The 14,722-nt window shown below is 38.1% G+C and overlaps 1 protein-coding gene across 1 annotated transcript in view; it reads right to left on the bottom strand.

The window, feature by feature from the left end:
• Positions 1-526: 526 nt before the first annotated feature.
• Positions 527-14,722, bottom strand: part of OFCC1 (orofacial cleft 1 candidate 1) — a 48,872-nt gene continuing 34,676 nt past the window's right edge. The window contains exons 7-10 of the mRNA XM_029961691.1: positions 8,537-8,604; positions 5,617-5,740; positions 3,231-3,470; positions 527-619 (exon numbers count right to left, since the gene is read on the bottom strand). Of these exons, the coding sequence (XP_029817551.1) occupies positions 527-619; positions 3,231-3,470; positions 5,617-5,740; positions 8,537-8,604 (525 nt within the window). The remainder of the gene's footprint in view (positions 620-3,230; positions 3,471-5,616; positions 5,741-8,536; positions 8,605-14,722) is intronic.

The following is a 14,722-nucleotide window of genomic DNA, read 5'->3' as shown; positions in this document are numbered from 1 at the left end:
ACCAGTGCTCACACACTTCTGGAGCTCAGCAGTGCTAGACTGACTTCCGAGGTGTCTGGACAGCATAATGAATACTTTTTAAATGTCACTTGCAGGTAACCTCATTGACTTGTGGTGCTCTTCGCAACAGTTGAAAATTTCCTATCTGAACTCCCCATTCTGAACACTTTCTAACAGGCAATATTTTGTCTTGAAAAGTGCTTCGGAAATGTTTATAATTTGTTGCAAAGAAAGAGGAAATAAGAACATCTTCCTAAAGGTTCCTCCTCTGTAGGCAAAGTTGGCAATGTACCACAAAATATTTTGGTCCCGATAACTGAAATTATAGCTGAAAACATTTTTTTTTAAAGAAGAGAAGCTTTTTTGCCACATTCCAACTTTTGTTCCACTGAAACCAATGAATATTTTGATTCTGAAAAGTGAGGTTTTGTTCTTATTGTTGTAACTGTTCCATAGAACAATTTTAATGTCTACTGAACTAACCTAAAAAAAGATGGCAAAATAAAACACCTTTTTCTGTGTAAACTTATAGTTTTGCATACTGGAATTCATTTGTGCTCTTCAAGTCATCATTAAGCTGAAAAATGTAATCTGGACTTGCTAACACTTGAACATAATCCTATGGAGTAAAACAGTGCTTTAAATACACTGTGAAAAAAAAATGTTTACTGACTACTTAGGTCTTATCTATAATAGGATCTTACCCACCATGAAACAGCAATAAGGAAGTTATACTAGTAAAATCCTTTTTCTAGGTAAAGATGATGCAGTCACACAGACTTTACCTATCAAAGCCTAAAGTCCACTTGCATAACCTAAATATATGAAAATATCCTATAAATGATGTCTAAAACAAGTCCCATTCAGATTATGCCATTTGTTGCTATTTCTAAAATGGTAAACAGTCATTTGAAACAGCAATTGCGTTTTATCACAATCCAAAGCATTCATACAGGTTTCATTCAGCATAATTTAAATTTAAAAAATTACTTGTTTGACTGTCTGGCCTTACTGAAAGACAAATAAAATTCAACTGCAGCTATTAGGAGCCACTGTCTAGTAAGTAGTCAGAGGTTATTGGGGAAGTAGGTTGACAAACTAAAAGGGAGGACAATGAAGGAGCGGAAAGAAGGGAAACTGGCAAGCTGGAGCAAAGAACATTGATTAATGAACAGAAAACATTTTTGAAAGGTCGGGTGTGCAAGTCAGACTAGCCCTGAGGCAGATCTAACTTACATGACCAGCACTTTCTGTACGCAGCAGGTAACCCACGCTGACACCAACTTTGCCGACATGACAGGGTTATTATTTTTGGAAGGATGTAGTGTTCTGGAACAATTTCTCTAATATATTACTTAAAATTAAGCTTTCCTTCAATATCAAGCATGCATATCTTCATTTTCACCATGTTTACACTGAACTCCTATCATTATTCTGGCCAATGAAAACAGAAGCATATTCTGCATTTGTGAACACTTCTATTTCCCACCCCATAATATATCCCAGGGCAGTAGTGTTGTATATTATTAGATTGTGTTCAAACCCAGATGCTCATGTGAAGCTCACCATTAAGACGTCACTACTTACCCCAAGTTTTCTGGTAGATGTTAACCATCTGAAGCCTAAAATTTGCCTCATCTCAGCACAGACCCCAAGGGTTTCTTCTGAAACATATCTTAAGGTTGTGCACCAATAACAAGGTGGAAGAACAGAAAGGTAGAGTCATCCAGGGTACAATACATCCTATGTCTTCAAAATGAGCTGGTGGAGAAGGTTCTCTAAAGTTATGACATTAAGCTTTTGCTGTCCATTATAGAGTACTGAAGACAGGGAATTATCAGAAGGTCATTTAATCCAACTTCTCCTGGTCCTGTATTTTAAGTGAACTTGCCTGAGACCTACACGCTGGTTCACTAGACTAAAAATGAAGTTTGAAGATGCTAATCAAATGTCCCCTGTGAGACCCAAGAGAACTTTAAAGCAAACTTGCAAATGCAAAAAGTAGCAAAGACCTAGGAGAAAGATGATGCTGAAAGTAAGCAGATCATGCTGGAGTCATTCAGTCATACTATCCAGTCTTCTCCTTTCAAGACAATGCTTAATCTCCAAGGAAAGTAACCAGGATGCACACATCCTCCCTAGGAAGAAATCACAGCTCAGTGATTTCTCTGACAGATGCATGTATTTGTTTTAACATCATGTGAAAGTCATATCCACAGTTTCCCCCCCATATATGTAATTCCTTTCACACCAATAGCTGTATTACAGACACTGTTCATTATCTATTACAAGTGATAAACAATTAAAAAGCAGAAAATGTGACTTAGTAACACTTTATAAGTCACAAACCCAACATCTGAAATTACCTATCCACACGTAACTGAAAGCATCAGTGGCATACATAAAGGTTTGCTATCCCAAAGCTCTTTGGGATAAGGACTGCCTGTCTGTTCTGTATCCATGCAACACTTTGGACAACAGAAGGTGTGGAGGAGGAAAACTACCATTCAGGTCATACCACAAAATAAATGATTGAAAGCAGAAAAAACTAGTCATTCTACCAATGCCTCATAACACACACAAAAAAACCCCCACTGCACTGAGAGAGATGAAGATTGTTTTTCAAACCGTAAAGAAGCTTTCACGTGCCAGAGGGTTTATCTGAGACCAATGTTTCAACCAGCACTAGGCATTAGCTACAACAGTGAGCAACTGACACACAACAATCCTGCCATGCACAGCATGCTTAGGCAGGAAAATATGTGTGCCTCAGTCACAAAAGACAGAATAGAGCCTCAAGTGTTTGGGCTCCTTCCAAAATAATCCAAATGCTGCTTTTTTGGCAAATGGGGGTCAATGGAGCTAAAAACTCACAAAAGGATTTGGGCATTCATGTGTTTATATACACCCACTCGTTCATTTATTATTCTAAAGCTACTTTACAGAAATCAAATTACATAGCTGACAAGCTGCATAGATAAGAGAGAATAAAAGTAAAACTTAAAATTAGCTGACAACACTATATGATGTAGCGTATATTTGGCACTTTTAGAGTGAGTGATGAGGGTTAACCTAGGGGAAAAAAATTGCACCTTTCTAAATTGCACCTTAAAATACTAAATAAATTATTAACATGATGGAATGCATTAAATATATAAGCCTAAAGGAGAAAGAGCGGATGTGTTTTAACTTTCAAAGCAAAGACAGCATATTTATGAAGTGTTGCTTACTGTCTGGATACTTTGTCCAAAGTAGATTTCAGTGTTGTAGAAGTTTCCACCATGAGTAACAGGCTGCGTTGTCCTGGCCTGAGGCTGCTCCTTCAGTTCAGGTCTCTCCAGCAAGCCACCACCTAAGCGGCTCAGAACACAAACTTTGAGAGTGTAGTGGCCTTTGGGGACCTTATCTTTGACTCCCCTCAGGCATTTGAAGTGAATTTCTATTGACTGAGGCTTCTTGGAGTAGTCAACCTAGGGAGAAGGCTCCGAGTTACCAACATGGGCTGAGCTGACTTTAATCATACAATTAGCAAGAACAAATTTCTTCCAGAAAACAAACACTGAAAAACAGACAACACATTTCTTGTTCAACCTGCAATTACTTATTGCTAGCCAAGTATCTGCAATTAGGGAGGTCAAAAGTCATAGAGATCACAGATAAAAAAAGCAGTACAAATACTACTCATAAAATGTTGAGCATCCTTGGAGGGAAGGTAGAGCTAGTGAAGTATGACACCAGAAGATATTAGACGGTAATAATAAGGCAGAATTAACTGGAAGACAATACCTTCAAAAATATAGCATGCTTTGTGAGACAGGCACAATATTTGATGCGACGAGCAGGCCACAGGCTCAAAGTGAAAGACAGGGCAGGCCATGTTTTTACACTAATTATTAGCCTTGTCAAAGCTATTAGTGCTGTGTAAGATGCAGACTATCCTTTTACCTTCTGATTATCATATAATCAGATTCTCTTAAAAATAGTAATCAAAGTGCAACACATGCAGAGTTTAATAACAACTCCCTAAAGGCACCTTTACTCCAAGTCCAGACAGAAGGAAACGTCTGCTGGTTGCTGTTGACAAGATGTTGTCTGAGTTACAGAATGTTTAGCATGAAATAAATGCTGTGTACCAGAAATGCTTTTCTAGTGCTTTCCTTGTGTACTCAGCCTCTCAGTGTGGGGGTTGGCTGTGGGGAACAGACACGACTGTACAATCCTTACACAACCTTGCCTGAGTAATGATGTAAGGTTTGTCCCACTACACCAGAAGATACTTCAGTGCTGCCCAAATGCAGGGGTCAGGCACACAACAGGGAGTCCCAGTCAGGCTCCAGTGTTGACTAGATTGGATAAAATTGTTTCTACAGTAACTAATTATTTAGTGCTTAAAATCAGCAATGCTATTCCTCTTTTCCCCAAAAAATCAATTTCTTCTATTATTGGGAGAAAAGACTAGTGATAGATGTCCTTTTTTTTCGATTGGTTATAAGAACCCACACTTCAGAATCACATGGCTACCTTGACTACTAGGTTTAGTGGTCTCACAGTTTAAGCCTACAGTAGCTAATAATCTCTTCTTTAATCCTGTCTTGGATTTATTTTGGAAGAGATATCATATTTCCATATAGATAGAAAGCTTCTGGAATTAAATTAAGCAGTTAAATAAACAGCTGAATTTGTTAAACTTCTTTTGTTTCTCAACACAAACCATACTTAACAATTAATCTGAATGACAATAATTTTCAGCTTAATTAGAAAATCTTAATTAACAATGAAGATTTAACCTTAATATTTTTGGTTTCTGAATCATATATAAAAAAATTAACATTATGTGAATAAATAAGACAATCTTTTTAAACCTCAAGGCAGGATTACTGATGCAGGCAGCCTTCGTTATTAAACACATTCTAAATTAAACGCCTCTATGAATTTTATACTGAAATATATTGTGATAGTTTTGCATGCCAAATGTGACATTTTGTATTTTAGATTCATCTTCTGTAGTAATTTTGGAAATGTCATACAAACAAAGATTTTGTCATTTACCAATGGAATTACTATGCATGGCCGGTTAGCCATCTCTTTTCTGGCTCTTCTGGTTGTTTCAAGTCAGCAAGCCATAAAAAATCTTTATCTCTCTGAAACACAGCAATTTGGAAGATAATCGAATAGTGACTGGGGGGCAGAAACGCCAGTCTGAGGAATTATACCACAATCTCTCTTGCATTTACAACCTTCCTCAAAGCGAGTGTCAGTCGAATAGGAAAAGGAGATAGAAGATTCATCATATTTCAAGCCTGTCTCATTTGCATGGTGGCATAGCTGTCTCATCTCCTGCTGAAAGACTTTGCTTGGCCAGCACTGACAAACTGTTTTGAAGAACTCTTGCCATGCCCAAATGATTCATCATTAATAGCTTTAGACCTTCTCTTTAAGCATATGGTTGCTTTTGCTGGAAAGCATATTTTGAAACCTGCTAAATTCTATCCTCTTAAACTATGAAAAGAGAAATAAAAAAAAAAAAAAAAAAAAAGGAAAGAAAAAGAGCAGTACAATTGATCCAGTCATTTAGCAGTTCACATTAGGGAAAAGAGCACTCATGGAGAACCTCACCTTCTCGCAAGGCCCTGCTGCTGCTCCATTTAATCCAGTATTCACACTTGCAAGGTTACCAAAGCTGGCTATCATTTCTTCTTCCCTTCCATTCTCTTCTGTTTTCAGTGGCTGACTTCCCAATCTGCAGAAGTTGGATGAGAAGAAGAACAGAAAAGAAATTAACTACAATGCATACACAGAAAGCACTTGCTGTTGGAAATACATAAGTTTGATATTTTCCTTGAACATATCCTAAGACTTGCAGTGCACTCAGAAGAAACAACAGTTTGCTAAAGCAGAGAAATGGCTAGGCTTCAAAAAGCAGCATAAAAAATTAACAAGACAAATATTTGTCAGTCTGTGCCACAGGTTGACATAAGGAACCTGAAGTTTCAATGCCTGTCTATAATCAGCTCTGTCTGGCATTGGGGCTCAGGATCTAGGTTGAGAATATTAAAGTAGGAAGCCATTGCCTCTACTGACACTTTGAGGACTGATTGACAGCTTCAATAAACTTGGACAGGTTTTTGGAAACCATTGAGTCCTTGGGGACTTGATTGCTTTAAACCACAGAAAAAAAATAATTATATATATAAAATCTTACTTTTTTTGTTTGTTTTTCCCATCCAAAAAAATCTTATAAATTTATATCTAAATCTTGTGTCATTTAGAAATCTTCAAAAATATCTTATTTCATAGATAGAAAAATTAAATACATAAATTATATGTCATGTATATACACTTACATGCACATACACAAATTTTCAGTTGTATGCTAACCACTAAACCTTCCTTGTCATTCATATGTTAACTTCTTGTGTATTTAAAGTGATTTGGAGGGTAATTATATCAACTCAAAGTTGTTGGGTTTTTTTGTTGTTTTTTTTTAAGAGAGGTCAATGTAGCAACACAGAATGCCAGCAAATACAGCAAGAATAGCCCTACACTTCTAATGCTGCCCTGCTTAGTGCACAGGATACACAAAAGGCACAGTACCCTATGGAGAAAATCTTGTTCCCAGAACACAGCAGGAGCAAATGTAAAACTAAGACATTTACAAAAAGCACTATAAAACTGTATGGTTTGGCAATCCCATCCATCAACAGACACAGAACCATGAGTAATTCCTCTGTCCCTACATGGCATCAGTATCTTAATATTATTGACCCTAAGTAAAAACATCTGTAGATGTTCTGCTGGCTTCAAAACACATCAGCTCTTGCTTCTACAATATGCTTTAAGAGGCCAGGGAGGGTCAGCTGGTCACGCCAGTGCTGGCGATGCTCCAGCCACACTTGCAGGTGGAGAAGGGGCAGGCACAGAGAAGGACATGGTGGCTCTCAGAACCTGGAGGCTGAGCAGGCTGTTCATGGCTGAGGGTCAGCCACGTGTCATGCTGGAGGTCAAGGGAGCTGCCTGCAGCATACTGAGAGGGGTCATATGGAGCCAGGGAGAAATCACTACATCAGGTAAGGTTGCAATGCAGGATCAGCTTGGGTATATACAAAAATAGGCTCTCTTAGGTTGCCAAGCAATGTACTGAGTTAAGTTTTTAGCCACAAAAGAAAATGCTATAACTTGGTGTTCATCAAAAAAATGTGCTAGTTAGGTAACACATTCTCCTCTTCTGAAACAGATGCTCCTATCTCCAAGATCCTGGCACATTGCTACAAATCAGTTTCTATTCTACTCAGACCTTGCCTATTTCTTTTGCCTTTTTTTTGGTTTTTTGAAAATGTACACATTTACATCAGTAAAATTACCACTGGTTCACAGCAAAACTGCTTTCCAGATTTCTCTACCAGTAGAATTTTATCACATAGATGCCCAAGTAGCAACTGAATCGGTCAGAAGGCCAGTGTAGATGCCAGTGACAATGAAGTATATGGAAATTTTGCCCGAGCCAGGACTGATGAGAAATAAGGACAAGATTCCAGTGCTAAGGACTGAATACAAGAAGCACAGGGTCAACCACCTTTGAACTTTTGTTCTTGAGCTTCCATAAGTCAATTTGGCTCTAGCTGTCCTAAAGGGAAGTAACAGAAGGTGAATGAATGGCACTAGCTAATTCATAGACCTGAAACATCTGAGATGTTAAAGCATTCTTCTCGAGGAGAGAAGTTGTTTGGAACTTTGTACTTACTTAGTTTCGCATGATGGAAATAATTTCACTTAATTTGGTTAGAGTTGCATTGACACAGGGGTTCATTAGGACACCCATTTGCTTGCAATTCAATTTAAAATTAAATACACTTTGTTGTTGATTTTATTACTTTTAAACTACTGTATCTATTGCCTTTATTAGCTGCTAATATACAATTATGAAGGTAAACAGTTTTCATTACTGAACATCAAACATTTAAATAACCGCATTTGATCTCTTTTAAAGTTGCACCATTTTTCTCCTTTCTTTCCTTTTGCTGGGTATTAGATTGAAGAAAATAATTTATTCAGCGAAGTTAGACCCCTTTTGTGCTCACTAGCCTGCTCATCAGCTGTCACAGCAGAACATAGCTTCCTTTGCTCTATTCATGAGGGTTATTTATTTCCTCCATTCATTTCTTTACAGGTAATTTGATGCATGTATTTATCTGAAGGTCATATATAGCTTGATCACAAAAACTTTGCTCCAGTTCCTATTTCCTTCACTCTCTGAAGGGTAATTCAGTGGCAAAGATCAAAAATGCTGGGAGAAGACATTTGGTCACCTTTTGAAGTGCACTGTATGTAGCACTTAAAAATTCAGCCCAAGCTGAGTATCCAAAAATGGAGGTAACCCAAAACAGAGACCTCTTTCAAATGCACAGGCTTAATTTTTCTAGGCCTGAGGTCTTTCATCTGGGAGAAGTTCTAGTCATTAATATCTGTGAAGCACTGAAAGATCTTTAGAAGGAAAGCACATTAGATGGAAGTACAAAGTGGCTCTTATCTGACGTACCTTTGAAGCAGTTCCTGAATCCTGGCTCTCCACTTTTGTTTCTTGCGGTGAGAAACTTCCTTGTGGTGCTTTGAGTCCCACATGTCAAGAAGAAAAATTAAAAAAAAAAAAAAAACAAAAAAACAACAGGAAAAAGAAAAAACAAAAACAAAAACAAAACAAAAAAAAACCAGAGTTTGTTTCCAAATGTACAGAAAAAACATGGAAATAAAAGCCATAAATGTGAAATTTTCCAAAGCTTTGCCTCAGGTCTTCTGGTTGAAGGTTTACAGAAGCAATGAGGAATTCTAGCCACTGTAACTTTATTTCATTATTTTTTTCATAACTTTTTTTCCATATTTACTGCATTATTTCCAAGAGATACTGAGCTCTCACCTTATTTTAAAAACTTTTCTCATACAATGTATATTTGTACATGGTAGTGTTCTACAGTCCTTATTTTTACGACACCTAACCACATAGTCATACATAAGCATACATAACGTTTATGCATGTGCAAGTGTGTCTGTACAGACGCACCAAAATACAACACACAAAGCAGGTTTAGGCATAGACCATAGAGCCCTCAACTTGCCTTGTTTTAAATTCACTCAAAATCTTGATGCCTTGTCTCACCAGGTTTGTTTTGAAATTCTCGGTAAGAGGGACTGACATTTTTGGAGGTTGCAATCTGTAGGAGGCTAACTCATGTATGCAGTCCACTGCCTCAACAGTTCTGAGCTCTCTAGCATGAAGCTGAAGGGCCTGAAGTTATTTTACCCTTGCACATCAAGCTCAAAAAGTCATTCTATCAAGAAGCTAGCATCCACACCTATTAAACTATGTTCTCTGTGAAAAAACTCAAAACGATAACCATACTGTGGGCTGCCCACTCATGAAAACAAAATTCTTCTCCTTGATCTGAACAGTACAGAGATCTTGCTGAATATTCAAGAACATTTCTCATGTCTGGATCTTCTGTTGGTGTCCCTGAGATTGACATAAAACATAGATACAAACTACCAATACATAAGAAGGCTTCCCATTGTATACCCTATACAGTCATTTAAACAGTGTAAAATTATGCTCCACTTCTACTCTCACTGTGCCTCAAAGGTAAAAAATCATTTTGGTAGGGAGACTGTAATAGTCAATGGAGAAGAATTCCCCATCAGAGACTCCATTTTTGACAGTTAAAGTCTCTCCTTTCTTCCAAATCCCTAAATTTTTTGACAAATTTGTGTCAGTTTTAAGGAAACTTGAGAATCTCTGCTGAAGACTAAGGCAAAGCATCCCACTTATTTCCAAAATTAAAATTGTCAGTGTAAAGACAGACAAAAACAACAAAAGCTTGTGCATGTAACTTTTAATGTAACCCTTTTAATTTAATCCTGTATAATTAAAGCAGAAACATCATGGTTGCCTTAGACAACAGTGGGATTTGTTGGTAGTCCCAGCAGAGATCCTCTGAGATGGATGCAATAAATCCTCCAGGTCAGGCATCACACATACATGATTAAAAATGTGATGCAACCAAACTAGCTCAAAGCAAGATCTTCCACCTCTCCGCATGGCAGTTGTGTCATGGACGATGTTTCCTTCACCACTGCTCCTCTGCTAGTGGGAACCAAGCCCTCCTGCTCCTGGACAACAGTTGGCTGAAATTCACTAGAAGTCTCTGGAGCAGGGAGCAGGACTCAATCTTCTCCCATCCCTGCAAATGCTGACACTGATTTTCTTTCCCCAGCCTGGTAAATGACCTCCTATGCTACTTTCTCAGGAAGGACTGGGAATTGGCTCTGCTCTGGAGCTCCGCTCCAGTAGAGTTGGTAGCTGCATGGTTAGAGCCATAAGACCCACCTTGTGACACTTCCCACAGTCCAGTGGAGGCTGCAGTCACCAGGAAACAGGTCAAGAGCAAGGACAGATTATTCCTATACTCTCTCAGGTGTAGGGAACTCATCCTGGTGGCAGCAAAGACCAAGCAGCAAAGGCCACCATTTTCATCACCCCTGCGAGATGTAGGCACCAGGCTGCCATGGCTGGGACATTTGGTCTGACACCCAGCAACAGAGCTCAAAATCTCTGAGAAGGTTTAATGACAAAAACTATTGATGGAAAGATTCCATGTGTTTCCAGAGTTTGCTGGTAGATGGAAAGGGGTTTCAAGTTTTGGGCTGAGGCAGTTAAAGCTAAATTTCAGAAAGTGGGAGGAGGCCTTGGTTCACATTTTTTCTCCCGGATGCAACTCTTGGTGATGACTGTGAAAGCAATTTTTGAAGTGGCCACTTAATTAAGAAATAAGATTAAATAGAAAATTCACTTCATGTAAAATATCAAGTAGCCATAATATTGCAACAACATTCAGGCATTACCAGTCCAGGCTTACACTGAGAGAGTAGTAGAGAAGTTTTTTTTAAAGAAAACTGGATTTTATTACCAGACTCCCACAGCTGTCCAATCCCCTTGTTTATCTTCCTAATCTTAATTAAATAATGAATATTCAAAAGAAAATATGAATCTGTATTAACTGAACTGTTTTCTGTCTCTGCCTCTGAAGTGGCAATGAGGGTATGATTTAAAACTATTTCTTCTGGATCTTAGTAAAATATTTGTCACAGTGTGTCATGATAATTTTTAAAAAGCTCTATCATCTACCTAATAAATTTTTTAAGTTTATTCAAATCTTATTGAACAGGAAAAGTGCAATGAGTCATGGTTAATATTTCTTTACCTATACCAAGAAAAAAAATTTATCAAAAATTCAGTGCTTAGGGTCCTATTCAGAAAACCTCTATGAGTCTGTAATACATCTTCTACATGATTAAAAAAACAGGAAACTTGCTTTTAAATGAATTATTCACCACCTTGAATAAATTTCCATCTTTCCTATTTGCAAAACCCCAAAGTCAGTTATGTAAATTTTAACCTACACTAATTACCTCAGGGGTGTGCAAGCTAAAGGAAAGTAGATGCAGTAGAAAAAAAAAATCCCAGACATTTCCATCACCAGGAAGCAATTTAATAGAGGAAAAAATGTGTAAGCTTTCTAAAACAGAGCAGCCCATACAATTTTATTTTTTTTAAAATGCGTAATAGTCATTGCTGCAATATCCCTTGAATCAGAGATTTACTGGAATAAACCAAGTGCTTTTTCTCAATGGTATATACCATTGCACACATGGCAGAGTGCTTGTTTCTCATCATGACACTGGCATTGTCTAGACTGTAACAACAACCCATTGTTGACAATGGGCGTTCCCAACAAGAAGGCATGAAATGTGGTTTAGCTTCAAGTCTGTATAGACATTGAGGGCCCCTCCAGAAAATAATTGGCTAAAATCTTCGAACCACTGGATATCCTTCAGAGCTCATCTGGGACGTACTGGAAAAAGCAAGGCGTTGTTTGAAGGCAGAAGGGCTTAATCACAGCACCAATTCCTATTCTCCATCCTGATACCAGCCCCTGCTTTAGCTGTGAGCCAGCTCCTTCACACATCTTTCTCAGTTTCTTCATCTGCTCTCTTGAGGTCTAATTACACAAATGGCCTATCTACTGATTTCAAAGAGCATGATCAAGACCACTACTTGAAAAAGGTCTTTCAGTCTGGGCTCAGTCTAGGCACACAGTGGTGTGTATTGTTTCTACAGAGACAAGAACCTGACTCAATCCCATTAATCAGTGCTGACTTGTTGTTTTCAGTGTGAAACTACTTCACAAATGGCAGAACTAGGTTGTAGAGTACTTTTCAATTTGGAAAAAGAAATTAAACAAAACCCCACCCAAACACATCCTTTCCTCTTAAAAGAAAGACCACAAAATTCACCAAAGCTTTGAAGCAAAATCTAATTGGTTTTCTATTGTTTAGCAAAAATGGACCATTTAGGGGAAAATATTTGCACACACACACGCACACATGCACTCCTTTCTTGTCAGTCCTAGCACTGTTATTACAACCTTCTGGTGAGGTACTTGCCCCACTGCAATTTGAAACAGCCAGTGGAGCACTGGCCCTGATGAAATCCCACTCCCTGCAAGGAGTGCTGTGGGGATCCACCTTCCCGCAAGTCCTCCTCACCAGGTCAGGGCAGGCAGGGAAAGGAAACACCACCAGTGGGATCTCCAGCAGCCTTCCACTGTCCAGAGGGATCTCACATGCAGAGGATCCTGGTGCTTCCCCTTCATTCCACTCCTTGAGATACCACACTGGTACATCACAGTGCAGGTAGTGCTGTCTTTTTAGCCGTAAAAAGATACCCAGATAAAAGCTTTTACCTAGAATTTTCATCTCTGCATCCTAGAATATTTTTCAGTGATGGAAATGCTGTCCACTCCATTTTTACAGATGGGATAAGCAAGAGCTTGCTAAGCAAAGCTTCAGCAGAACTAGAAACAAAACCCATTGTCTAGTCCCACTGGTGCCACCTAGTTCTCCTCCTTCACAGTCTGGTTGCTGCATGGAGATTCACTCCTAGCGACTTCAATATCTAATGCACTGTATACCACAAAATAAATAAAAATGAAGAACCATTTCAGATGAGCAAAAAAAAATATTGCAAGAAAAGCTAACGTTCTTTTCAGGTAAAGTGAAATTTTGAGAGACTTATCCTCTTCTTGTTAACTATAAGGAGATCACCGGGAAAGGGGGCAATGAGTGGTAAATGGAATGAGTGTCCTTCATTGAAAATAATGAGTCAATAGCTGCATAGGCCTGCTCTGAAAATTGCACTACCCATTTCCTGTTGGAATTTGTGTGACCTTGTCATGGAGATGGCCACAAACCCAAAAGTAAACTTGTGCTAAAGCCTGGACATATGGTAGTATTATTGATGTGCACTCTGCCAAAAAATGTGCCATAAACTTTCAAACATGTTCTTTAAAAAGAAAGAAAAATCAACACAGTAAACCCCCCATGACTTTTGTTCCAAATAGAAAATTAATTTACTCTTCATAAGAACAAAATTAAAAACTTAGACAATCGAGCATTTTACAACAGAACTCAAACCCACTTTTAAATTTGATACTGCAGAACACAAAATGAGATTTACTTTAGTCATGCTACAGCCTTATTATACTGAGTAATACAGATAGATTTAGTGACAACATTATAGGCTGATCATTTTGATAAATTCGTAAAGCACTGTTCTATCTCTAACAATGCAGTGAAGACTGAGATAGCAATCAGTACAGGACGGCAATATTCTGCTACCAAGGTGGATGCTTTTGTAAGACATATATATCAAAGACACTAATTTTGAACAGATATGGAAGCTAGATCCAGCTAAAGTAGGCGTGATAAACAAGGACCTGAATTTCCCCAAAACTCAGAGGTGCTTTCATTCCGAATTTTGATCCAAGACGATAGTACTAACAAATTAAAAGAATTTTAATCACTTTGCTTAAGATGCATTGAGAAAACTCTGAAGGGATGTCTGCTGCAGAGCTACCCAACTTCTGAAAAACAAAGATTTTGCATCCCCAGACTCAAAACAGAGAACTCATTCTTCTCATTTCTCTCATGCTGTTCACAGAGGCGTCACCTGTAGTTTCTTCAGAACCACTAGGTTCTGATGCTTCTTATTCCACAGTTGAGAAGGTGTAGCTTCAAGGTCATAAAGCTTTGATGTCCTCATCTAAATCTAAAGAGTGGTTTTAGTGTATGCAAAGCCATTTATCAGGATGTCTGACAACCATAGCCAAGAACTGAAAATATGCAACCCTGAAATTGCATTTGCCATTGAGAAAGAGACTTTAAGCAGAAGTGTATTAGCCTGTCAAAGTTCCACAAGTTCAGATGTCTCCAGATTAGCCTAGAAATCACCAGTTACTAAGAAGCTCCATGTAATCTTAGCCTAAATAGTAAGACATAATGGAATAGGCTAACAAGATATGACAAAAGATACCAACCACATTTTATTAGGGAACCCATTCTGTCCAGTATAAACTCATGTAGCACAAGTAATGTCAGTGAAAACCAGAGTGAACTATGCCAATCTATAGATCTAAAATGAATAGTTTACATTAACAATGAAAAAGTGTTCATAAGCCATGTAATGAATTTCAGCATTTTACAATCTTTTTCTACTTTCTGCATACTGACAACAAATCAGGACACAAACAACTGAAGGGAAACTGAAAGGAAATACTGATTAGAAATACTGAGACTTTTTTGTGGTTTTCTCCCATTCTTCCTTAATTTAAAAATA

This window comes from Manacus vitellinus, unplaced genomic scaffold (assembly GCF_001715985.3).
Source record: "Manacus vitellinus isolate BGI_N305 unplaced genomic scaffold, ASM171598v3 scaffold_39_pilon, whole genome shotgun sequence".
Taxonomy (NCBI): Eukaryota; Metazoa; Chordata; class Aves; order Passeriformes; family Pipridae; genus Manacus; species Manacus vitellinus.
The sequence above is the reverse complement of the archived record's forward strand: the minus strand, read 5'-3'. Positions and strand labels throughout refer to the sequence as shown.